Source organism: Rousettus aegyptiacus, unplaced genomic scaffold, assembly GCF_014176215.1.
Source record: "Rousettus aegyptiacus isolate mRouAeg1 unplaced genomic scaffold, mRouAeg1.p scaffold_m13_p_3, whole genome shotgun sequence".
Classification (NCBI taxonomy): domain Eukaryota; kingdom Metazoa; phylum Chordata; class Mammalia; order Chiroptera; family Pteropodidae; genus Rousettus; species Rousettus aegyptiacus.
Window position 1 is genome coordinate 20,020,241 of NW_023416306.1, and position 25,841 is coordinate 20,046,081.

Below are 25,841 nucleotides of genomic sequence, written 5' to 3' on the forward strand. Positions count from 1 at the left end.
ATTAAAAATACAATTTCCTGGGTCCTTGCTCAACCAGAATCTCTGTGGGTGGTGCCAAGAAACTCTGTTTTAACAAGCTCCCCAGATAATTAAGTACACTTAAGTCTCTGGTTAAAAAGAAAGTCTGATTTTAATCAGACTTTCTTTTTTAGCAACTTAATAAAGCATACATTCTTACGGTTTAGTCTTAATCTAGTGCTTGATAAATGATCAGTCCCGTCCAGATGTTTGTAAATTTTATCTTTAGAAGGGAATACCTCACATTAGAGAAGTTTAAGGAACACTTAGGCCTCGTCTTAAAAGAGACCCAAACTAGAAGCTGTCCTCTGTGAGGTGCAGGCAACAATCACAAAGTCGCTTGTTTTCCTGTTGGTACACAGTAAAGTCGTAAGTGATTCGAGGGCTCCTATTTGTACCCCAAAGACTGGGTGAACCTGTAAAGCTGCCCAGCTGCTGTGTGTTTACAGTGAAAAGGAGAAAGCAATACTGGCATTATGTTAGCAGCTAAACAAAACATTTACCTTAAATATATTAAATATTGGTATCCAACGAGAAACACACTTAATTTTATGAGTCACCTGTCTAGCATGGCTGATCGTACATGAGTGTTTATTACTTTTCTGTGCTAGGGATGCTATTCTCTAGCTGATCAGGTATCTGTTGGGTCTCATGGTCCCCCCACACCCTCAAAAAAGGAGAGCTCTTCTGAGTTAACTAGGGAAGAAGAGTTAGAGAAAGGGAGGAGAAAAGTGAGCTACAGAGAAGGCCTTACATAATGTGAGAGGGCTTTTTTGAAATAAGCTGAACTGTGAGTGATAAAGGGTCCATGTTTCCTTTGACGAAGGAAGGGTGGGAGATGACGTGCTTTCCTCTGGTGGCCACAAGGTGGTAGCATTGGCCTAGGTCAGCTTGCTGGTTCAGGTAGTGAGCCTCTTGTGGTTTATGTCTAAGGCTTACTCAAAATAGATGTTGATAAATCAGGAGTACTTGCTTTCTTTTGTTCTTTTTTAACTGGAACTTGGACTCTTCAGTTAGAGGATCTAAGTTCTTATTTTGAAAAAGGATGTGAAATAATAACACTCATTCTTTTAAAATAATCAAAGTGGAGTTGAGCTGCTTTCTAACGTTCTCTGATGGAGAAAAGTGTGCTCCTCTCATTTCTCTCTCTCTGGTCACAGTCTTGTGAAAGAACAGAGTTCCCCAGGTCAGCCTGTCGGCCCTTAGGAAATAAAGCATCACCTCTTTCCCGTCTCAGGCTCCAAGGCAGACGAGCCCAGAGGGGTTGGTGGTAGAAGACTCGTTACACAACTCTGGTGTGTTACACGGTCTCTGGTGTGTCACATGCCTGGGGCGTGGCAGTCCGCGGCAATGTGCTGCTGCTTCTGGACCTACCGGATCAGCAGAGCGACTCACAGGTGTATCTCATATCTGTAGCCGCTACCTTTTACCTTTAGCAAGTTGTCTTTATTAAAACAAATAGAATTTTAAGAAATGAAACCTTTATACATTTGTAAGGCATTTGACATCGGGATTGCCTACAACATGTAGAATCTGTAGTCAGCACAAGATGCCGTTTGAAAGCTTAGCACTGTTAATAAAATGCGTCCCATATTGTATAAGCACTTTACATGTGCTAACCCTAATGTTCACTGTACTTATTAGGCTCCTAGTATGCACAAAATGAGATTTTGCCTCTTTACATTTTGCAAGTATAATCTTTGATAAAAACTGTAGTCACAGTAGAACCTGTATTGTTACAGTGCAAAACAGATTCTAAAGCTGTGACTATTTGATTAAAAAACCATATATGCAAAGAACAAGCTTGGCTTTCAAATTGTAAAATGCATCAGCTGTAGCTGTAATCATTTGTGTTTGGAGAGGCCAGACTGCTCCCGGTTGGGCTGTGGCTTTGTTTAGAATTAAGAGACTTATAAAGGAAGCCATAGAAACCCTGAGTTCCCCAATTGCTGTGGTACAGGAAATAGGGCAGTCAGCATCCATTGTCCTGACTGGATTGTTTAAGATATAATTTCAAGACGATTTGAAAACATGGCTCCATTATGTGTTTATTCAGCATCAGGCTCTCTTTTATCAGGGTTTGCTTTAGAGACAATTGTGGGACGAACATTTCTACAACGTTCGTGAAATGCCTATTTGTGACATTGTCATTAGGTTCTGAGCCCCTTATGTAACAGATTGATATGAAGAGGAAAAAGTGTGTCTGTTCTCGGTTGCTGGTACACTGTATTTTGTCAGCTGTGAGCACCTTTTACTATGGTTAATGAGACTCCACCAGTAACCACGTTGGTGCTAGTGACACGGAGCCACTCAGGTGAGGAATAGTTTGGAAATCAGTGCCTACGAGTGGTGCTTCAGCCCATGCGACTTCTATGTGGCGGCTCTTATTTGAAATCACCTTTGGTTTTTTTCTGTACAGAGTCAAGGCGTGATTAGTTAGCTGTCTTTGCTGTTCTGGGGAACTGCCTGGCTCTCCCAAGTGTCCCCAGAGTGAACGGCTCAGGTTCTGCAGACCTTGTATTCCAAGTCCGACCATCCAACGCACACACACCCTCAAGTGCCCTGAAAACCCAATATCCTAACCCTTGACTGCCTGGCCCTTGCTGTGCAAGCTTCCCAAAGGGAATGTCATTCTCTGCCATACCCCAGGATATTGACTCACCATCAATGGGTGGGGCCAGTCATATTTTTAAAAAGCTCCCCAAGTGACTCTGATGTGTACCTCCCACTAATGGGTTCTATTGTATCTTTTCTTTTTTTTTTTTTTAAATCACAACCCATCTGAAATTCTCAGACCAGGACTAAACAATAAATTTGTCATTTAAAATTCAGTATGGTTAAAGTATTGTGGAACACATTTGTTGTCTTTTTGATAACTCTTGGTATTACTCAGAAAATGCATCCCTGCTTCTGATGACATTTTCATTGGAAATGGCAAGGTGGAGGTGGTGAGGTGGGTGGAATTTTATAAGTTACTGAACAAGTTTCTTTCCACTGCCGGTCCCAGGAATTTTTTTTTTTTTAATTATTATTAATGAGATTCCCTATTCCTATCCCCAGGAGACCGGAGGTTCACAGAGTTCCTTAAATAGGATAGGGGACCGCAGGTACCCTTCCTCTCCTGGATGTATCATCTTCTTACACGGCATTCAAGCCCCTTGTGTTTTCACTCCTGGAGCTAATCTGTGCCTCCGTGGCTCCCTGAGACTTGATTCTCAGGCCTCCTGTTTGCTGTGTCCTCAGCCCGCCCTTGTTACTGATTCCCAGGTCTGGCCCTATCCTGACACTGGTGCTGCTTTTCCAGTTATCTGTGACTTGCCCTTCAGGGTGGACCCCAGATCAGCTTCAGCATCACCTGGGAGACCGAGAAATGCAGACTCTGAGGCTGCATCGTGTTACAGTGTGAGGAGGCCTGGCCCCCGTGCTGCATTCTAACTGAAGCCCCAACTCATCCCACCCTTCTTCCCACCTGCTCGCATCAGCCCCTTTGTCTACCAGGTGGTACTGCTGTTTTTCCAGACTACAAATTTCGACTTCACTTTTCATTTCATTCTGCCTTCCATTCATTGATTCGTTCGGAAATTCATTCGACTGCCTCCCAGAGGTTGGTGTTGGAGAAGCAGATGTTATTCACATCGTCAGTTATAAGCGTGAGATTATGAGCACTGTAGAAGAGAACCTGTAACACAAGGGAGTGGTTAGGGGTACCGGGAAGGCTCCCCTCAGGAAGTGATGCTTGTGCTGAGTGCTAAGGCGTGGATAGGAGTTGTGAAAAGCAGGAAGCGTTTTCCAGGCAGAAGGAATAGTATGTGCAAAGGCCCCAGTTCAGTATAGAACGTTTGCAGAGATGGCTCTTAAATCCTTCATCTTTATCTGTTCTTCTATCCAGCCTTGTCAGATTTACAGCTGTTCGTTCCCTGTCAGGAGCTGGCCTGGACGCTTGGCCCTCCTACCTGTGTGATGGGACCCTGTGCTCAGTTCCACACTTTTCCGGGCTATGAGTCCACAACTCCTCAATTATCACAGTAAAAAACCACTTTTCTTTCAGAGTCTAACCTGCCCTCTAATTTCCTCTTTATACATGTATCCTTAAGTAAACTCGATGTTAAAATGTACATATAAGTGCACAAATCATAAATGTAGAGCCCGATGAATTTTCACAAAGTGGATACACCAGTGTCATTAGCACTGAGATCAAGAAATAGAGTAGTATTAGCATCCCAGAAGACCTCGTACCCACCTCGGTCATTATACCCAGAGATAACCACCATCCTGTTTTCTATAAGCATTAATTAATTTTGCCTGTTTTTAAACTTTATGTAACTGTGTTCGTGCCGTAGGTAATCTATGTCTGGCTGCTTTTGCTCAATGTAACGTTAGTGAAATTCATTGTGTGTAATGATAGCTCCTTTATTTCCTTTGTTATATAGTCATGCATGGTATAACTATACAGTTTATCCATTCTCTTTTGATAAGCCTTTGGATCTTTTCTCATTTGGGGCAATTATGAAGATTCTTATACATATCTTTTAGTGAAATGTACATTTTTCTGTTGGGAATATGCCTAGAAACAGAATTATTGTCACAGAATATGCCTATGTTCCGCTTTAGCAGATATCATATCTACTCACCAGCAGTGCATGAGAGTTCCAGGTGCTCCATACCCTGCACAGCACTTTGTTTTGTCAGATTTCATTGTAGCTATTCTGGTGGGTATGAAGTACTGTTGCTTTGTGGTTCTAATGTGCATTTCTTTGACAACTAATATGGTTCTCATATTCTAACAGGTTATTTTTTCCCTCATTTTGTGAAAATATATGTATTGCAAATATTTCTATGGGTTGCCTTTTATTTTTTTTAAATAGTGTCTTAATGAATAGAAGTTCTTAATTTCAATGTAATCTAATTTATCAATAAATTATCTTCATGTTTTAAATCATTTTTATATCAAGTTCTGTAAAACCTTAGGGGCAGGATACACGAATATAAAAAATAGTAAAACATAAATAAAAAATTAAAAGCCTGGGAAGTATATAGAAATTAGAAGATTTTGATCAGGGAGGTAATAAAACACAAACAAGCCATATAATTCTATGAACATGTTATAATTGAACAATAAATTTTGCTTAGAGCGTCTCAGAAATAAAAACTCAAACATGGTCTGTTATCCAGTTCTCATTATCTGTGAGGTCCTCAGTATTGTGAAGATCGAAGACAGGTAAGGAGTGGGTGTGCTGCGAGGTGCCTTCTCATGTAACTGGCAATTTGCATGTCAAAGCTAACAGGTATTTCTTCTGTTGCAGCTTATTCGGCGATAGTTATGACCTCCCGATTACGTGCGTTGGGTGGAAGAATTAATAATGTACGCACCTCAGAGTTACCCAAAGAGAAAACTCGATCCGAAGTCATCTGTAGCATCCGCTTTTTAGATGGCTTCATACAGACCTTTAAAGTTAATGTAAGTTCTTTAAAATTAAAAAAAATTTTTTTTGGAGTTAATGCTCCTAAGAAATAGTTTTCATCTCTTGGTTTATAAGATGAAGAAGAAATTATTTTAAAACAAAAGCTTGAGATCTTAGATCGTGTATGTTGACGTCAGACTGGAAATAACCTTAAAAACTTTGTCTGCGTTCTCACCTCCACCTGCAGCGTCTTCCCCCTTCTTCTTCGTGGTGTGAACTTGTGTGATTCTTAGAGGTCGCTACTTTGTCAGCTTCCCGCGCTAGTTCTCCGATGATGGTGCCCTGCGTGTGCTTTATTAGAGTCCATATCTCATTGCATTAACAATAGTCATAATTATTAGGTAATATGTCACTTTTTCGACCACCAGCTCCTGGAGGCCAGGAAGTGTTTCCCCTGTGCTTGGCACAGAGCTGGGCACACAGCAGGTGCTCAATAAATGTGCAGATGGGTGGGGCCTATCAGGAGGGAGGGCCTGGCTTCTCCTATCTCAAGCCCATGGCAGAGGCAGGGTCAGGAATGAGGTCTCCAGCCTCCCCAGCCAGCAGTAAGATGCCTTAACAGTAGCCATTCCTGCTGCCCCAGCTCCACCCCAGTTACCACATAGCATCATAACCTTTGCCTGTCTCTCCCGTCCTCTTCCCAGTCTTTAAGGGGTCAAGTCCAGCCCGGAAAGTTTAATGTGCAAGGAAAGGTATCAGAAAGAGAAGATCTGGGATGAGAGAATAATGGGAGGGGGGATTTGATAAAAGGCCACAGTAACCTAAAGAGTAACAAAAACTGACCCCCACATCTCATGTCCCATCCATAAGTTTGCTTCCTGCTGACCCCAGGTCACTATGGAGCTTGATAGCTGAGCAGGCAAGGGGAGAGGGCAATCTGCATGAAGTCACAGTATGGTGGGGACTGGGACTCCTTTCTAGTCCAGGGATAGGACCGTCGCCAGGTGCCTTTGCTGGGAGCATCTTTCTTCGGGAGACAAGACGCAGGTGGATGACTAGGGACGTGGGAATTTGGGCCCCCATGCCTGGAAGAGAGTGGAAATGGACAGTAGGGACAGATATTCCCCAGCTTGTACCCAGCTCCTCCGTCCGTTTCCACAGCCACCTAGGACTGTTCCTGAAGGCCAAAGCCCCTTTCTTTTGCCGATGGGCAGTGCTATCATGGTAGAGGCACAAACCCCAGCAAGGGAATGTAATTGTGTAGTTAGGTGTCTCTAAAATCTAAAGAACGTACGCCTGTGATCAATTTCTTAAGCCAGTTTGGAGAAGAACCATCCTTTAGGGCAACACCATCCAAAAGAACTTCCTGCGGTGCTGGGAAATGTTCTCCAGCTACACTAGGCAGTGCAGTAGCCACTAGCCACATGGGGCTACTGAACACTTGAAATGTGGCTAGTGCACCTGAAGAACTAAAATTTATGTTATTTTTTAAATTAAGATTTAAGTAGTCTTCTGTAGCTCACAGCTTCCACTTTGGCCAGTGCAGCCCACGCAGATATTTCTTGGAGAACCTCACAACCCCTTAGGATGCATTTCAGAAGTAAAAAGCCCTGTCCTGCGTGGGTATCTTGAAACACGCTCTGGTGATGGGGCTCGAGCATCTGCATTTTAACTGCTCCCCGTGCCTGCCCTCTCAGTGCACGTTGCAGTTTGGAGAACCACTGACTTAGGAGCCTTTTGTCAAGGTCGTACCTACCTCCCTCATGAAGTGACTGCTTTGCTTCACTGAACTTTTTCCTATATCCTGATTCCTTTTTAACACTGTCACCTATTGAATTTTGTGATTGGACCAGCTCTGCAGAGGACCCCCATCCCAGACGCTATAACCTGACAGCTTAGTTTATTTCTGACTTCCTTGTTAAAATGTATATTGTCAGTCCGGAGCTAGTCCTCAGCTGTATATCTTCTTCCTGATGAGCACCTTCTATGTGCCAGGCTTTGTTCTGTGTACAAAGAATATAGCAGTGAAGAAAACAGCAAAATCGCTGCCTTTATAAAGCTTGCATCCTAGAGGGAGAAAATGGACCATAAACAAATGTGTTCCATGTCCATGGCATTATGTGCTTGGAAAAATAAAGCGACATAAGGAGGCTGGAGGTGCCAGGGAAGGACAAGAGGTAAGGTTATCATTTTGTAGACGTGATCAAGGAAGACCTCACCTCAAGGAAGGGAGGGAAAGAACCCTGTAGTTTCCTGGAGACACATTCCAGGTAGAAGAAACAGCAGTGCAAAGGCCCTGAGGCAGAATCCCGGTTAGCGTGGTTACAGGACAGTATGGGAGCCAGTGCATCTGGAGTGGAGTGAGCAAAGAAGAGAATAGCAAGAGATAAGGTCACAGAGATAACAGATGTTGCGGTTGGGGGCATGTCTAGAGCCTTGTAGGTCATTCTGAGGACACTGACTTTATTTTGAGTGAGGCAGAAAGCAGTGGTAGGTTTGAGTCGAGGCCTGACATCATCTGACTCAAGTGTCACTCCAGATGCCCTGTTGACAGACTGGGCCAAGGGCTAGGAGACTATTATAACAATCCAGGGGAGAGATAATAAGCAGACAGTGCGGTAGTGTGGAGGTGGCTGAGTAAACCGAGTCTGGAAATAGTTTTGAAATATGCCGATACACAGGATTTCAGATGTGGAAGAAGCCTCAAGGTGACCCTGGGGTTTTTGGCCTGAGCATCGGCAAGATGGCGTTGGAAGTTATAGAGATGGCAAGGGCTGCGAGAGGCACGGAAGTGCCATTTCTGTTTTGGTCACGTTGAGTTTCAGATGCTTGTTACTCATCTGCATAGAAATGGTATTAGGTATATGAGTCAGGAGTTTAAGAGAAGGGTCTAGGCTGGGATACACGCGTGGGTGTTACCAGGGTAGAGATGGTATTTCAAGCTGTGAAACTGGATGAGCTCCCCTGAGGAGCAGATGAGAGATGCATGAGGTTTGATGTTTAAAGGTTGGAGAGACGAGGAAGGAGACAGAGCAGGACTATTGAGGGAGGGAAGAGACCAAGAGCAAGAGTCTGGGAATCCCAGGTAAGAGTGTTTGAAAATGAGTGATGAGCCCTGTAAACGGGAATGAGGAAAGTACACACCCAGAGTGATAATCGTTAACAGCCTTGGAACCAGCTGGTCATTCAGCAGATGTCCAGTCGTTCTGAGCCGTGAACATCTTTGTTATATCATGCTGCTGCCAGTGCTGCTTCTCCAAGTTTCCAGCAGGCTGGTCAAAGCTGACTCACATTGAACTTGAATTTGAAGGCCCGGTGGCAGCTGAGAATATCCACCTCTTCATATTTTTCTGTTTAATTGGGATCGTATGCACTGTCTCATTCAGACTGTTAGGCCTGGACTGTCTTTTGACCAGGAGCAGGCATCATCAGGGAAGCTGACCTGGATATCAGTTGTCCTTAGCCCAGCCCAGCGAGCAAGCCAGTCACTGACAGTGACCCTGGTATAGCAAACATGGCCTCTTTGGGGTGGGGGCTGGGCTAGGAGGCTTGTTATTATCAATGTGTCCTTTATTATATTTCAATTTCTTTTGAGCACTGTGCGAGTTGTACAGAATAGATACCGGAATGGCTGAGCTATGCACTCCAGAGGAAAGAGATGCAGTGTAGGGGGACCGTGCAGGCTTTGGCACTGAAGGGACCTGAGTCAGGCAGTCAAAGCATCCATCGGCCGACAGCGCAAGGCATGGAGGGAGCCTCCTGGGGGCTCTGTTTGCTCATCAGCAACTGGGATAGTGATGACGACTTAGCAAAGCTGCTACAAAGATGAACCATCATCTATGAAAAGTACGCACAGTATCCTGTCTGACTCCTTGCAGATGTTCGATAGAGTATAGTTAATAACATCTATTAAATATAAACTCCTGTAAATAATTTCAGCAAGGAGAGCAGATAGCTCTTCGACCCGTCCAGAGAGCATCTCATCATTTAGGGGGAGAGAATCGCATAATTTGAACTATGGGGACCAGGTCATCTTTTCCACACTGTCATGATCACTTTATAATGGAGATGTCCTGGGCAGAGGAAGTGGCAGGAAAAGGAGGTGTGTTCAGGAAACGGTGTGTCTCGTGTTCCCACACTGCAGACCAAATAATGAGACCAAGCCAAAGAAGAGGCTGCAGGAGGGGGCCTGACAGCTACCTAATATCCTCCTCCTGGTCGCTGTGACCTATTTTCAGGTACATTATCTGCAGTCAAAAAAAAAAAAAAAAAAAAAAAAAAAAAAAAAGCTGCCTTTGCTTGTCCTATCCAGTCTATTTCTGACTCATATTGTCCTTAGTTTAAATGGTTCAGTTCAGAAGATTCCTGAGAAGTCAGCCTGTTAAAGCAGAATTTGTGATTTCCCAGGCACAGCGCGCTCTTTCCCACCCTGAGGCCTCTCTGCAAGGCCATCTGCTTGAAATGGCTTTTCTTAACTCCTGCACCTGGAGGGAGGGGTGTGTCTCCGCCCTGTCACCCTCCAAGACCCAGGTCAGGCAGGGGTTGCCTCCGCTTGTCCCCAGGCCGAGGTGATAGTTTGTGTTGCCCGCTTGTGTGTTCACTGTGCCCTTAGTGTTTCCCGGCACCTGACAGCATTTGACACACCACATTACAGTCGCCGCCTCCACAGCTGGACTCTCTGGGAGGGCAGGCCAGGGACACCTGTTATGGCTCTGTCCCCGTGCCCAGCACTGTGCCTGCTCCATCAGCTCCGCATGGCGAAGTTGCCGAGTCCCGCTCTGGACGTGAAGTTTGTCGAATGTCCCCACTGGCTCCTCACTTGAGATGACAGGAGCAGTGAGGCAGATCATCCCCCAGAGCGTCATGTGCCAACTCACTTGGAGGGTATCTTGGGTGGCATTTGAGTATTCATGGCTCTCTTCCTTCATGTGGTTACTAGAGAGTTTTTTTTCCCGTGCACACTTCCATGGCTCCTCAGGTGCCAACAGAAAGCCATGAAGGATTAGCAACGTGCTGCGCCTAATCCATGGGTGGGTCATGGAGCGTTTGCACTCACTGTGATATGCAAGTTTTCCATTGTAGACATCATCACTTGGGAATCTCAGCTAAGGGGAAGGAAGAAGTCCTAGCAAATTAAATTGCACTGTCTTAAGTCATTTGTCATTTTTCTTAGCCCTATTTCCCATGTACCATGTAGCTTCTTAACTCGAAATAGATTAAAGCGTTTCATATTGTGGGGTATGTGTATGCATAAAATCTCTGAATGTTCTAACTTCTTTTTCCCTACAATAAAGACTTGAACCACCAGTTCTTAATTCATTTTAAAAATTTGCCCTCTTGACTCTTTTTTTCTAGAAACAAGATACCGGTCAAGTTCTTCTGGATATGGCATACAATCACTTGGGTGTGACTGAAAAGGAATATTTTGGTTTGCAGCATGGTGATGAATCAGTGGACTCTCCTGTGAGTACCATCCCTTTAAGACGTGCTGGAGTCCTGCACAGTGTGGTTTTATAGCTTATGTTTTCTTACCCAACAGAGATGGCTGGAATCAAGCAAACCCATCAGGAAGCAGTTAAAAGGTGAGTGTGACCTTCTCATTTCAGTTGAACGCTAGATGTTAGTGTATCATGGCCCATTTTTCTCCTCTGCTCATCAGTGTGCCTGTAACATCTGCTGCTGGACTCTAGGTGGTCCATGTGACGTGAGTGAGCTGACTTCTCCTTGTCTGAGTTCCAAGTGAGCAGAGATGCTTCCAGACCAGCCCCCAAGAGTCCTCACCGGCTGTGAGCAAGAAAGGGAAAGGTGAAAGAAGGCAGTTAAGAGCCAGGGAACCCACTTTCTTTTTATAAGGGGAAGAGAATGGCCTTTCGTAGCCCAGTGTGAGAGGTAGGGTGGGAAGGAGAGACACACACACCGTTAGTCCTTTCCAGCAGCACACTCCCCATCACTGGAAACCAAGACGTAGGTAGGTGATATCACAAACATAACATAAAGCTCATCAGTCATGAGCGGTTCCAGTCCCAGTTAACTCCCAGGTTGGTGGGCTCAAGCCACATCTCACCCTGGCCTCCGCCTGGGTCTGTTCTCAGCCTGGTTTTCCAACATCGCACTCTGTTCCCCTTTATGCACCTTATGCCCCAAACGAAGGCTGGCCAGCTGGGCCACACATACTTTTCTGTCCCTTCCTTCATTCCGTTCTCTCTGTTGGAAATGCTTTTCCTTCTGTTTCTCTGTATCCAAATCTTACTCTTCTTCAAAGTTGCTCAGATCCCGTCTCCTCCCTATTGGAACCTGTGACTCCCTTCACCCTCCCTTACATTTATCATTCTCTGCTTTGTGCCTTGGAACATTGTCTCCTTTAGTAGTTACCTGCCTTTATCTTGCCCAAGGAGCTTACAGTTTTGCAGGATAAGGGCCCTTATCACATTTTCTCTGCACTCTTCACAGGAGATGGCCAGCGAGTGATCAAAGGGTGAAGACAGGTGAATTTGTACACAAAAGACTGCATGCACACACACATGCCATATCCCCAGCGCTCAGGTGGAAAGGAGAAATGACAAGTCACCTTGGCCCTGATCCACTGCTTCTCTCACCTGGAGCCAGGGCCTCAGAGTCTTTACCTCCCAAGAGCTGTGTCCTTGGTATTCAGAAGCACCCACAGGGAGCCACAGAACTGCTGTGCAGATTAACTGCTTGCCCCCAGCAGACTTCTCAGAGGGATAAGTGCACACAGGCGTGTGTAGGTGTCGTCATTCATTGTCTTACTCACTTATTCATTCAGCCCCAAGTTCAGACGTTGGCAAAGCACCAGGCTCAGCTCTGGGAATCCGGTCCAAATCAGATCTGAACTCTGCCCTCAAAGAGCTCACAGCCAAGTGTGGAGACATCGAAAAGGGAAGAGACAATACTAGGATAGCCCTGAGCACATGGTAGGAAGCTCTGTGTGCACAGAGGAGGATGATGATAGAGGAAGACATGGAGGCCTGCCTGAGACACACAGTGACAACTTACAGAGGAGGAGGAGAGCCAAAAGGGCAGACCAAGGCCGAGGGAGGACTTAGCTATCCCCTGCCATGCAGGTGGTCAGTCTTCACCCAGAGTTACACAGCATCATTCACTCTGGTACCCAGGCACCTGTACAGAAGTGCATTTATAAGTGCACACATACCAATTAAAGCCAGAGATAGAGAAGATACTAAAGAGAGGGGAGGGTGGATTCCAGGATGAACTAAAGTAGAGAATGTGAGTGATGGGAGAGGGTGGAGGAGGCTTGAGTTTCAGAGAGCAAGAAAGTGCTGAGGACTTAGGGCCACTGAATATTCACTGAGTAATGGGGACCGCAGGGGAATGTGGGTGAGGGTGGGGGTTGAAATTGACCTGAGGAAGAGCATGGATCTTAGCAACACAATCCGATCATCTCCCGTTGCCGTATCTAGCAAAAGCAGGTCGACTCTTGGTATTGTTGCATAAAGCTGTGTTTGAGTATGTTAATTATGTAATATTTGCTAGTATATTAATGACCTTTGGAATTCATTTTGCATTAAAAGCATAACATGTTTTCTAGTATAACAATGAGTTTGAACTGTGGCATTGCAGAAACCCCAGTGCTGTAATTCTGGTTTTGCCATCAGCCATGTGACCTAAGGCAAGTCACATCTCTAATAGCTAATTTCTCTGAAAGGGTGCTGTCAGGAGCAGCCCAGGCTGCTCCTAGTCATGGCAGTGTTTAAATTCAGGAATATACGTGAAAAATGTTTGAAAAGCATAAAATCACTGTATATGTGAGATAGTATTTGTGAATTTTGTATAATTTGCTGATTTTTAAAATTCCTGATACAAATAGCGGAGTGCACTATTTGAACACAGACCAAAGGTAAAAACACGTAATAGGAAATAGGTAATGTCTCATTTGTTGTTTATGTCGCAAAAATATTTTACTTCTTAGAGACATGGAAATTTCTGAACAATCAATTAACTTATGCACTCCTTTTTTGAAATAAATATTTTTATTGATGGAAAAAAAGCTGTGATCTGGTGAAAAATGCCTCACTTATGGGAGAGTAGCAGCTTACATACATTGATTTTTTTTTTAAAGGGAAAATTTAATTTGTTTTTGAAAAATGTTGTAGGAGGTTTCCCCTGTACCCTGCATTTTCGAGTAAGATTTTTTATACCTGATCCCAACACACTGCAGCAAGAACAAACCAGGTAATAACATTTTTTTTAAAGTTTTCTATTTAGTATATAAAAATGAGTAACCACTAAAAATGTACTCTCTTTATTTTATCACTGTGGCCAGATACTTCATTTGGGTATAACTGCACCAACAATTATGATCCAAGTCAGAGTCGGGGTACACAGATTGGAATTTTAATCAGCTAATCAGTTTTCATTGTGGGGCCTGCTTCTCTCACCTCCTGATTCGGTGCCGTTTCCAGCACACCCCCATCCCCCCTTCTCCTGCCTCCCCCACCACCCCAGCCTCTCCCGCCTGTTGAGCTCCTGTGTCGAAAGAGCTTCCTACTAATGCAGGCAGGGCTTGGAAGACGAGCTTGTAAAACCATCATCGGTAGGTCGGGTAGTACAGAGTATAGGTAGTATAGGGCTGGAACTGAGGCTTGTGAGGACAAGAGGTCTCAGAACTAACACTTCTCTGTCAGACCCCCAGTTGGTAGGGGCCGGAAAGGAGAGCAGGCTGGGTCAGCGTCTCGCCTCAGTGAATGTGAACCCGACAAGGGAAGGAGGGCTGCGATAGCAGTTGTTTACCCCTCAGGGCTTGGCACCTGGCCCTGGCCTTGGGCTGGCTCGTGGGTTCTCTGGGTGGGGAACAGCGTTTGGAATGGAGGGGGCGGGCGCAGGAAAGTTGTGGCCCTTGGAACAGGGACTGTGCAAACTCGGCCTCGCCTCTACTTCCCCTGCGCCATGGCAACCCTAAGCCCTTTTATCGTTGATATTTTCATTTTCCTTAAGGAGGGAAACTCTTCCACCAGAAAAAAAGCAGTGGATGTTCAGGAATATCGAGTCCCAGTCCGTGCTCACTGTGGCCATGAGACAGATCACTGAGACCAAGAAGGCGACATTAACTCAGAGCGCTGTCTTGTTTTTTCAAACTTTCTCTTTTCTTAATGGTAATCACATGGTTACATTTTAACTTTTAATATGTTTAAAGGCCAAATATTAGTCTATTACTCCGCTTTGCTTTCTTTGTGCATCTCTTCCCTCTACAGTAGCAGACATTGGAGACTTGCCTGTGTTTACCATGAAGTTAAATTTTAAGCCAGCGTAAGAGATGTCCAGCATGACTCACGGGGTAACCATCGGAAGTGCACACAGTGCTTTGGGTTTTTCCCCATAATAGCTCTTTACTCTGGTGGACTACGGGGTAGTGTAGTAACACTCAGCCTAGCAGGTCAGTTCATAAGCTGGAGGACACAAAGTGGTGGCAAAATCTATAAGAACGTATGCTCGAAATGACCTCCTAAGGTTTCCCCAGCCCATTACCAAGTATCAAGTTCTGTTCAAGAAATGCTTTAAAAATGGCATGATAGATTATGTATGTGTGTATATGCGATACATATATATAGTGTATGTATATACAGGTGTCCACATGTGTGATTTTAATCACTGAGTTGTTTAAACCACAACCCCACAGTAAAAATATTTTTTGATTCATTATGCAGTGCACAGGTATATATAAATCACTGAAGCAAACGTTTTATGAAACAATAGTAAATGCAAAAGTACTCTGAAGTTTTATTTTTTTAATTTTTATGTTTTTTTACTTTGAAGTTTTCTGTCGTTTCTTTTAAAATATCAGCTATGGCTCATTAAATGATTTTACTATGCCAATTGATAGGTTCCAACCCCAAGCGTGAACTGCGCTGCCTAAATCAGTGATTGTCCCCCAACTCCCTGTCTCCTCCTTGTTATGTCCACCAGAGAAGGAACTCGAGTGAGGAGATCGCTAGGGCCTGCGTAATCTAGGAGTCCCTCTCCAACACCCTTTGTGGTCATTGGATGTCCATTTCCCCGTGGAAAAGAAGCTCACTTCCTCTGGGAGCCGACAGAATCTTCCTGCCGAGCCTCCCTGACATTTGAGGAAAATGTAGAGTTCAGGATGGAGAGAAGACTCGGGGAGAAAAGAAAGCTGCCTTCAGATCTGCAAGGGGCTGTCGTGGGAGAGGGGGCATTCGATGTGCCGGTGGTAGAACCATGGCCAATGGGTAGAGGCTACAGAGGGGCCGGTTCTGGCTCAGGATGAATAATAGACAAGTTTTTGCTTTGGCCTAAATCCCAGATAAAATTCGGTTTGTCCTTGTGCCCCTCCTAAAATTTACTGGTCAGGACTGACACCAACCCTACCACCCCGTCTCCCATCATAAAATGGGTGATATGCCTATTGCGGTATAGAATATACCATTTAGGTACCAGACTTTTCTTTATTTTTCTTTATTTTTATTTTTTAGGTGAGGCAACCCTTGGTCAGCCTCACAGATTGCAAGGACCTTTTCAGCTTACAATCCATTATTTTTAAATTTTTTATGCCTAGGTCTTCCTAGGTGGTCTCCTATCCAAGTACTAACAAGGCCCAACCCTGCTTAACTTCTGACATCAGACAGGATTGGGCTTGTTCAGAGTAGCATGGCCATAGACTAGATTTCTCTTAATGCAATAGGAGCCATGGCCACAGCCACCCCCGTGCTTCCTATAGAGCTGCGGCACGCTTCCACCACTAATTCGTGTATGCGTTTTGTTTGTTTTTACTTAAATGAAGAGTTTTGCCTGTGTTCCCAGCACCTAGTATCTTATGGAGCCCCAGCTCCATAGCCTGTGCAAAAGTTACGTTCCCTATTAGAAATTTAGCTCTTCATAGTCAAAGAAAGAATATAGAGGTAGTATTTGTTTTGTTTATTTTCTAAGGATCCAGGCAGGGAGGCATTTTTTTTTCTTTTTTTTTCTGAAGTCGAGCTCATGGATAAGGTAAACTGCAGGCATGACCGTTACATTTCTGAAGATAGGTACACGAAGCTTCTTTTTCTAAATGTCTTTCCTTTATTCTAATTGCTAAATAAATGTCTCCTTGATTGTGAGCCTCCACAACTGCTGTTTCTGATAAATTTAGATCATTCTGAACAATTATTTCACTTACTGGCAGTCTCAAAATGAGGCTTCTTTAAGATTTCTAGGAGGTCTGCTAAGTTTGGGTCTCATCCCATTATTCTGATCTCTTTGCAATGATGTCATGGGGTTTACCCAAACTTTGCTGAATATATATGAAAAGGGAGCGTTTGATGAATGGGGATGTCCAGGTTCATGTTCTCATTTATAACCCTAGGAAGATACTCCAAATAACTGGACTCATCAGTGAAAGCCCAGATTTACCATTGGATTATTTCTAATTCTCTCCCATTTCTTCTTTCTCTCAGAAGCATTGTAGGAGGAGAGAACACTTAATTCTGGTTGAATGTCAGCTTGGATAAACATAGAAACAAACTAGAAAAAACTGGTTATGTTCTCCTAGGTGGAAAAGATAGAGATTTCAATATGGAATAAGTATGAATCAACAAATCTGTGTTACACTGTCTCTCCGTGCTGATCTTCAACACATTAAGGGTAGTTGATGGTAATTATAGTCAAAGTAATAATATCAGAGTTTGGAAATTGATCCTAAGCTTTTTAGTCATTAGACGCATAAGAAATCTGTAACATAGATTTTTTCATAGCATGAGTGTTCAGGGTAAAATAAGACATAACTGACCTCATATAACCTATCCAAACACCAGTTTCCTCATCTGTAAAACTTAGTGGTAGTGGCACCCACCTCGGAGTTATTATGAGGTTGAAATGAGGCAATAAGTTATAAAGTACCAAGCACACACCCCAGAACTATGCAAATAAAAAGTTGTAATACCATGTGAAGCATTCTCATTTCAAAATACCAGCATCTTGACCTTTAAACATATAAATCTGAAGGACTAATGAGACTGATTTGTTTAAATTGCCAAAATTATCTTTCACCTGCTCCTGGACACTCGTGCCGCGTCTATATTATATTTCAAGAAGTTTTCCTTTTGTTGTCTTGGCCAGACACTGGAATGTCTATCCCATTTGAATCCAGGCTTTAAAAAAAAGAGTGGAAGCTAGTGGCCAAGTGTCATGTGTATGCCACATCCCTAAATATAATGCTCTTTAAGGCCATTCCAGGCCCGCACAGTGCTGTGGATGCCTTCTGTTCCCCGCTCCCTGGATGGAAGGCAGAGTCACAAGATGATGAGGGGCCTGTGATGACTTTGCCCACAAATCAGGTCCTGGGATTTAAAGTGACATTGCTCACAGAGAAGTGCATAATCCAGCTTAGAGGTCCTGGCAGCCTAGAGTTGACTAATGCGTATGCTTTTGCTGGAGCACCCACAGTTCCTGGGACACAGGAAAAACCCCCAGCTGGGTGTTTGCACCCCAGCCAAGGAGATGTCTTCACAGACCCTCCTCCCCTTGGTAACTTCATGCAGAGGGTACGTGGGTGTGCACATGCCGCATTCAGAATCACAGCCCCTCAGTGTGTGGGGGCTGCCTGTGCAGAACGCCTGAGGGTCTTGGTGCTCTCGGATACCCCGAGTTTGAATGGGGTGGTCCAGGCTGAGGAAAGGGTTGCTCACTGGCAGTGGTACCAGCTGATCCTTGACAGGCTGCTTCCTGGCCCAGCCATCCCTAGGACAGCATGTGCTGGCATGAGGCCAGCTGAAATCGCCCCTGCCAATCAAGAGTTAGGCAGCCACGTGAGCTATTGTTACCGAAGGGGTAGCTTTGCAATATGCAAAATAGCACCTGATGCTTTAGACAAAAATGTGCTTTTATGTGTTTTGTTTTTCAAATATACAGGTCTTATCCTTGACTCATCATTTTTTGTTGTTGTTGCTTATTTCAATTTTGAGTATGATGAATTAATGAAAATCATTGTTTCATAGGCATCTGTATTTCTTACAACTGAAGATGGATATTTGTGAAGGAAGGTAACGAGATTTTTGCATTCTTCTCTTCCTGTCAGTTGCCAGATTAGCAAAATTCCTGGTTCTAATTGGATGAGCATGCATTTGGTAACAATATTAAATACGTAAAGAGAAGAGATGTTGAAAGTGGTATCCTGTATGACGTTATGCTTTGGACATCTGTGCTTAACTTGGTCTTGGTTTAGAGAGGCTAAGGATTGATTAACCTCATTTCATGTTTCAGTTTAATTACGCAGGGTACAGTTATCTTTCTCGTAAAGATGAGAAATTTTAAATGGAGGGAGGGATGCAGAATATAAAACGGACTTCATTCGGGAAGGCAGATCAGGCCTAATTTAGGTCCACTTCTGAGCCCCTTCGTGCCTATGGTGACTCATGTCCTCTCTGGGACACTTTCTGCTCAAAGATCTGAGCATCTGCCCATGATTCAGCACTTCCTGGGTGTCAGTACCTGTGACCAGCTCAGGAAGGGAGAAGGGATTCCAGGCCAGTGGCCCCTGAGCTACCTCCTCCAAATCCTGAGTTTCTTGACGTAGGGAAGAAAATGTAACTAATAAGGTAAACTGATGGGAACAGCCACATTTTATTCGCATTCTCCTCATCCCCTCTTTCTGCCTGTCAGTTTAGTTCTACTGAGAAGGGCCTTCAGAAGCCTTTGGTGCCCTTCCCTAAGGGAGCTTGCAATCTGGTTAGGGAAGCGAGACGAGAGCTCATGAAGCAGGACCAGTATGGACAGTGAAGACCGCAGTGGTCATAAGGTTTTAGGAGAAGGGGATGCTAGTATGGGCTGGCGGAGTCTTTGTGGATTGCCTTGATGAGCCAGGACTGAGGCTGGCAGAGAAATGAGGAGTGGGATCTCCCTGGGCGGTGAGAAGACACCCCATCCCCCACAGTCCCAGTTGGAAACCACGTGTTGGGAGCTTACAGGAGAATAGATGGAAAAGGTCTCTTTGTTTTAAATGTAGACGTGCATCTTATATCCAGCAGGCAGAGGAGAGCTACTGAAGGTTTTAAAGCAGGGGGGATGTAGCAAGAGCAGCATCTATGAAGACAGTGTCAGTGAACGAAGGAAAAGATGGAAGAGGCTGAGGGTTTTCCATCTAGATGGGGAGGGAGTGAGTACAGCCCTTCAGGACGCTATTGCAGAAGTTCAGGCCAGAGACCTGGGGGCATGGCAGTGAAGATACGGGTGAGGGGGAAGAGGAGCAGTTCAAAACAAGGGACATGTTCGAGAAAGCATAGCCGGGACCTATTGACTATTTAGCTTCATAAAACTGGAGAATTTTTCTAATTCAGCTCATCCCCACTCAAAGGGAGGGATGAATCCCTTCTCTGGCGCAACCAGCAGGCCTTTGGGGCTCTGCTTGAGCACTCCCAGTAATGGGGAGCTCGCCTTTCCAGCCTTCTGACATGTCAGGGCAACTCCAGGTTGAAATTATGCCACCAGCCCGCCCCCTGCACCCTTCGGGGTCCAGGCTGCTCTCTGGAACGTATCACCCTCTCTTCTGCACACGAATTTGTTTTTCCCCACAAATATTTTGCATGCACCTGTTAGGAGACGAGCACCATACCGTGCTGGTCAGATCAGGCCCTCGCCTCTTCAGGTGCATTCAGTCTGGCTCTCCAAACACTGGAAGTTGGTCATCTTCATTTTTTCTTTTCCAGACAAAATGCCCCTTGTGAGTTTTGTGTGCATTGGTAGAAATCTGGTTTAGATTCCTGGCATCTCTGTCAGGTCAGCAGGTGGCCCTCACCACCTTTCTGAGAAGGCCTCCCACTACCAAATGATGCTCAGGTGTGTATCAGAGTGGCCCTTGGCCCTTTGTAGCCATGGATCTCTTGACAGACTTAATGGGTCCAGTTAATATGTCTTCCGGGTGTCAGATTGTACCCCGACTGGTTTGAACTGGCAGTACCCAAGGCATTGGCTCCTTCCTGCTGAGATGGGTGATCTTATCCAATAGATAGAGACGCTAGAGCCTGGAGAGAAAGAACAGAGCAGGAACATGTAGCCTGTTAGTGGCTGAGCTGAGAGTAGAATGTAGGCTTTCAGTGTTCTTTAATTTGTATTTACACTATTCTTCGGAAGCGCTTTTCTTTCTGACTTATTTGTAGGATTGTTGCTTCCATCTAGACTGAACCCTCTTAGCCTCTCTTCTGAGTTGTTCTCTAAATCCCATTCAGTTATTCTTCCTGTAACAAGGATACTGGCTAAGATTTCATGAAACCCATCTTGGTAGGAGAGTGAATGACTGACGTTTGTCCCCATGGACTCTCTGGGTTTCCAGATGAACGAATGGATGATAAGTATCCCTGGATACATCTCCAAACTTGGAGAGAGCATTTAGAGGTTCTAGTGAGGGCCTCTCAGATAGGGACGGCAGCCACAGGACCCACACACACTGCAGGGGGACAGGAAGGGGAACCCCCGGCGGCCAACCAGATTAGTCAGAGGCGGGGTGACTCACTTCTTTGGCACTTCATGGGCTGCCATGGAAACTGCATGTTTTCTTCATTTCCCATGGGATCGTTGGGAAGAATGCTTTTAAAATCTGTCTCCCCACCCTACAAATCCTCACTCCTGCTGCCGCTTTCCGCCCTTCCCCAGTGCACCCCTCCACACTGCTCCAGGTCCTCTGGCAGGGCTCCGAGGCAGACCATGGAACCCTGGGTTAGATGGAGAAAAAGCGAGCAATCAAAGGGTTTGAAATACGACCAACACAGAGATGGATTCACTGGCAGAAATGGGGTGTTTGAGAGGTCACTGAGCTTAAGAGGAAAGAAGTCGTCCATCCTGGAGTTCATGGATTGCTAGTGGATGGCAGACCATTCCGTATAGCGCAGAAGCTTCTGGAAAGTAAATAGAGTTAGGAATCTTAAGTAATTGTAACAAATTTAATTAAGTAATTTAAAACTCACAGGAGTTTTAAAATCCAAAATACTTTTATATTCTGCCCTTCTAAGAGGTGATCAAGAATCATAGAGCCGTTAGACCTCAGGGATTTAGGTGGGGGCTGTACGAAAGGTCTCACGTCTTTACTAGAAAGATAACGAAAGTTGCCCGTTGATCTAAGAGTTCAGGTTTCTCACTTTTCCTCTTAGTGACATGAGCCTGGTCTTTCTTGACAGCCCAAACCCTGGCCAACATTAGATCTTTATGGTATATGTATGAGTGTCTATTATTTTAAACATGAAAACGTTTTCTTAATCTTTAGAAAGTTTTAGTGTTACATATACCTTTATCATTTGAGATTAAGTTGTATCGTAAAATGGTCTCTGTTATGATTCGTGATGTGTTTTAATGGTTAACTCAAGAAAGGAAAGACAGATGTTGGTTGAATGTTCCAGCCTGTTATTGGTTCTTGTGACTTTCCTAATGTGTTTTTCCGCTTACAGGCTGACCTGCCCTCTTAGCTCAGCGGTGGTTCTAGCATCCTACGCAGTACAATGTAAGTCACAAAGGGGGCGTTTCACAGGTGGACAGAGCGTTCTGACCGATGTTATTAAGAAAGTCACCAGCTTCTCCCATTTGACCGAGTCCTTTCCCCTTTTCCCCAGGAATCTCGTTGGCCAAGCATAGCTCTGGTTGTCTAGACAGTTCCACTCTCACCCTGACTTATACACTCCTTCATCTCAGGAATACTGGATTAAGGGAGGTGGTTAAGGGGGAAAGAGTAGATGAGCTGTGGTGTGAGGTTTTCTCCCGGGGAGCCTTTAAAACAAAAGACACATATTGCGCATTACATTTTCCAGAGGTTTTGCTCACGCGTTGGATTCGATCTCCATAACAAACCCCAGGGGGGCAAATATTTCTACCTGTCACCTCCTACAGATGAAACTGAGAACCACCCAAATTAATGGAATTTTCTGGAGATCACTCCTATTACTTACTTGATGCCACTCTTGTACACTGCTGGCATCTTAGGAATTTATTTTTAGATTTTCCATAGAACTAGTGGGTTATATATACATTAGTCCATAGCACTACTTACTATCCAATAGAAATGTAATGTGAGCTGCGTATGTAATTTAAAATTTTCAAGTAACCATATTAAAAAAGTAAAATGAAACAGGTGAGATTAGTTTCAATATAGTTTAACCTAGTATATCCAAAATTATTTTAATATGTAATCAATATAAAAATTAATGAGCAATTTTACCTTTTTGTACGAAGTCTTTGAGAACCAATCATGAGCTAGTGGCTGCCATATTGGACAGGAAGTCCCAATGGGCTTTTCCTGTTTAAGCTGGAATAAGAATCTGCTTATTCAATCAGTAAAACTTTTCTGAGCATATAGTCCACATCAGGCCCTGTGGGAGATGCCGGGCGTACACAACAGAAAGAGTGAATAGCCAGACGGAAGGCAAAGCATCACTTTATAGTTAGTTAGCTGTGTGGTGCCAGTATAGTACATATACAGCTGCATGGTAGCTCAAGACTTAAGCCCCCCTCTACCTTCCTCTGAGCTCCACACCTAGTATCCTGTGGGCTGACTGCATAGTAGCGAGGTAAGAAAACAAGATGATCAGGCCACAGAGCAGGTTGTGGCTGAACTACTCACCCTACTCTGATCTCAGAAGAGGCAAAAGAGCAAGAGAAGGCTGATAGGGACTTCTGAGGGTGGCCTTAGGTCGCCTACTTCCCTAGCAGCAAAGAACAGAAACGGGGGAGGTGAAGAGCAAGGTGGCTGGGCCTGCAGCTTACCTGCTCACCTGCATGATACCAGGAAGTAGAAGAGAGACTTTTGATTATGACTCAACTCACTGGTAAGACGAGACTTAACGTTAGTCTTCCCCTAGAGCCTGCATCTCCTTCTCCCCAATGCGAAACTCAGAAGAGATTGCACAGGGTGAGCCTAGGTGGGTTTGAAAGTTTACCTTCCCTACAATATACCTGGAACAGACCCAGCCATGTCATGTTACATCCATTCGGGATATGGCACAGTCACCAGACAATTATATTCCTACTGATCGCTAGACCTCATGGATTCCATCTCCGCTCAGCTGATGAGCCGAGGATACCAAGCTTTCCTTCATCTCAGAGCAAGTTTGGTGTTCAGAGCTAGAGTTTCAGGTTTGAAGGGCAGGGACACTAGAAAGGACATAGCTTGGAGGCAGTCAGATTCCACTTACATTCTGGCTTCTCCGTTTACAAGTTATGCAAATCTCGTTTTTCTCATCTGTAAGATGGAGGCGATGATGGTGATTATGAGAACCCACGGATGGCTGCTGGGTCCAAATAATACTTGTGAAGGTGATCTATAACTAGGAACTCTTTGTAGTGGGACCATTGCTGTTAACCAAATCAGAGCCCAGACTGAAGCCGTATTACTTGGGTCTTGGCTCTTCCACTTAAACCTGCATGAGCTTAAACCTCTGCAGGCCGCACCTTCTTCATCTGTCAAGTAGGGATGATAACAGCATCAACTTCACAGGGTTGTAGTGAAGATGAAATGAGTTAAGACATGTAAAGCTCTTAGAATGGTGCCAGGCACATGGTAAGTGTTAACCATTACCGTATTTTTAGGTTTGCTCAGAAGAAGGTTATCTAAAAGCACTGCCTGTTATAAATAAATCATATTTAGAGTAAAATTTAAGAATGGGAAAAACAATCCTAAGCTTCAGTAGTCAGGCTCCCCTCTGCAAAAGACTGATAGAATGGGGGCTAAAGAAAGTTGTTCGTACCTAAAAAGTGCAAACAAGCCTCAGTGGAAATATTGGCATGATTGTCATGCTAATAAAATCATGGGTTGTCAGTCAAACAGTTTTAAGTACAAGTTCTTTATTATTCAACCTTCAGTAAATATATATTTTTTCATACTTCTGTGTATACATTTCCTTGAGATTAATATTTGGACATAAGTTGCTGGATCAAAGGGTGTGTCTGCATTTTATCTGATATAGTTTGCCTAAGTGTCCCAAGAGGGATGTCACATATAAGTCCTACCTACCAATGATCAGCAAATCGGCAAACAAAAGTGCATTTTCTTACTAGAGAAAAAGCAGAGTGATCTGTGGGTAAAATACTGAAAAGTCTTGATGGTGGAAGATTGCTGGTGCCCTGTCAAGGGTTTACGAGGCTCAAAGAATGAGATTTTTTGGAAATATATATTAACTCCTTAATGTCCTCTGCGTTTCTTCCACGTGTGAGTTCTACACTAGACGCCACGGTGTGCAGACAGCACAGCACAGCTTCTCTGCTCAGGGGGCCCACGGCCCGGTGGGGAGGCAGAGACAGTTGAGCACAGAGGGTGTACGCCATCCTGCCTGGGGGAGAGGGGAGGGAGTCGGGAGGAGCTTCCTAGCAAGGACCCTTGAGAAGAGTCTCTACGATCAAATGGGAGTTGGAGGAATAGCACATAAAATAGAACAGCTGGACAGATTGAAATGCCACACATTTGGGTACCTACAACATACTCTCTCTTTCCTGCAAAACATAAACTACCAGCCAGAAGGATGCATGAAACTTAAAAGACAGGTATTTCCCTCATTTCTTTTTCCTTCTGCTGTAATTAGCTTTTGCATGTATTGCTTCCCCATAAACAGTAGAGTGTTTACTCTGGGGTTCAGGGCGTGTGGTGTAGCAAGTATGGACTATGGTCTAGGCTCCAAGTTACCAGCTGAGCAACAGTCAGCAAGTCCCTTCCTTGAGTCTCAATTCCCTTATTGGTTTAATGGGGATGAAAGCATTGCTTACCACTGGGTTATCAGGTGTATCTGGTAGGATGATGTCGAAATCAACGAGGAAACCAGGCTGTGCTTTGCAAATGTTTGTGTATGACTGTTTAACTTTGTTTCCCCCTAGTGGTTAGTATAGGACTTTGCATGGAGCAGCCGACTAAGATTTCAAGGGGAAACGACCCTACGTGCGGTCCATTTTAGTTGCCTGTTAAGTTCAGACATTTGTCAGTGACTCGATGAAAGAGAGAACCTTGCTGTTCATGTTAGCAGAAAGGCACAGGGTTGGGACTGTTAGCTAATATGATAGATGACCAAGTCAAGATCTCCTGAACTAATGAAACAAACAGAGTAAAATTTAATAGGACTCTCCCTTGAAGCTCAGGGAAGTCATTTGCAGCATTTGATTGCCCTCTGGACATGACCACTGTCAACAGCAAATGTCCAGCAGCAGCTTGGGTCTGGCGGGCCGACTGGAGGAATGGCAGGGCACTATCTGGGGCCCGGCTCACCTGGCTTCTGGTCCTGACTGCTGCCGAACAGCTGTAGGTATGACAGAGCTGTGTCCCTTCTCTCTGGACCTTAATTTCTTCCACTTTAACATGAGAAATTTGGATGAAGTGATTCTAAGGCTTTCTCGAGCTTTCCTCATTGGGGACCCTGTGTCAGAACATCTAAATTACTTTCTGTAAACACACTATTGTACTTTTTTATGCACAGACTCGTAAGCCAT

General features: G+C 44.5%; 1 protein-coding gene across 7 annotated transcripts in view; it reads left to right on the plus strand.

The window, feature by feature from the left end:
• Nucleotides 1-25,841, plus strand: part of PTPN3 (protein tyrosine phosphatase non-receptor type 3) — a 106,185-nt gene that overhangs the window by 23,178 nt on the left and 57,166 nt on the right. For 5 of the 7 annotated variants that reach the window (XM_016130020.2, XM_016130016.2, XM_016130011.2 and 2 more), the window contains 6 exons: nucleotides 5,322-5,476; nucleotides 10,776-10,883; nucleotides 10,960-11,002; nucleotides 13,553-13,631; nucleotides 18,389-18,433; nucleotides 21,827-21,879. In XM_016130020.2, coding sequence (XP_015985506.2) covers nucleotides 5,322-5,476; nucleotides 10,776-10,883; nucleotides 10,960-11,002; nucleotides 13,553-13,631; nucleotides 18,389-18,433; nucleotides 21,827-21,879 — 483 coding nt within the window. Of the gene's footprint in view, nucleotides 1-5,321; nucleotides 5,477-10,775; nucleotides 10,884-10,959; nucleotides 11,003-13,552; nucleotides 13,632-18,388; nucleotides 18,434-21,826; nucleotides 21,880-25,841 lie in introns of those variants that run through there. The other 2 variants (XM_036238690.1, XM_036238691.1) reach the window with 2 other exon arrangements.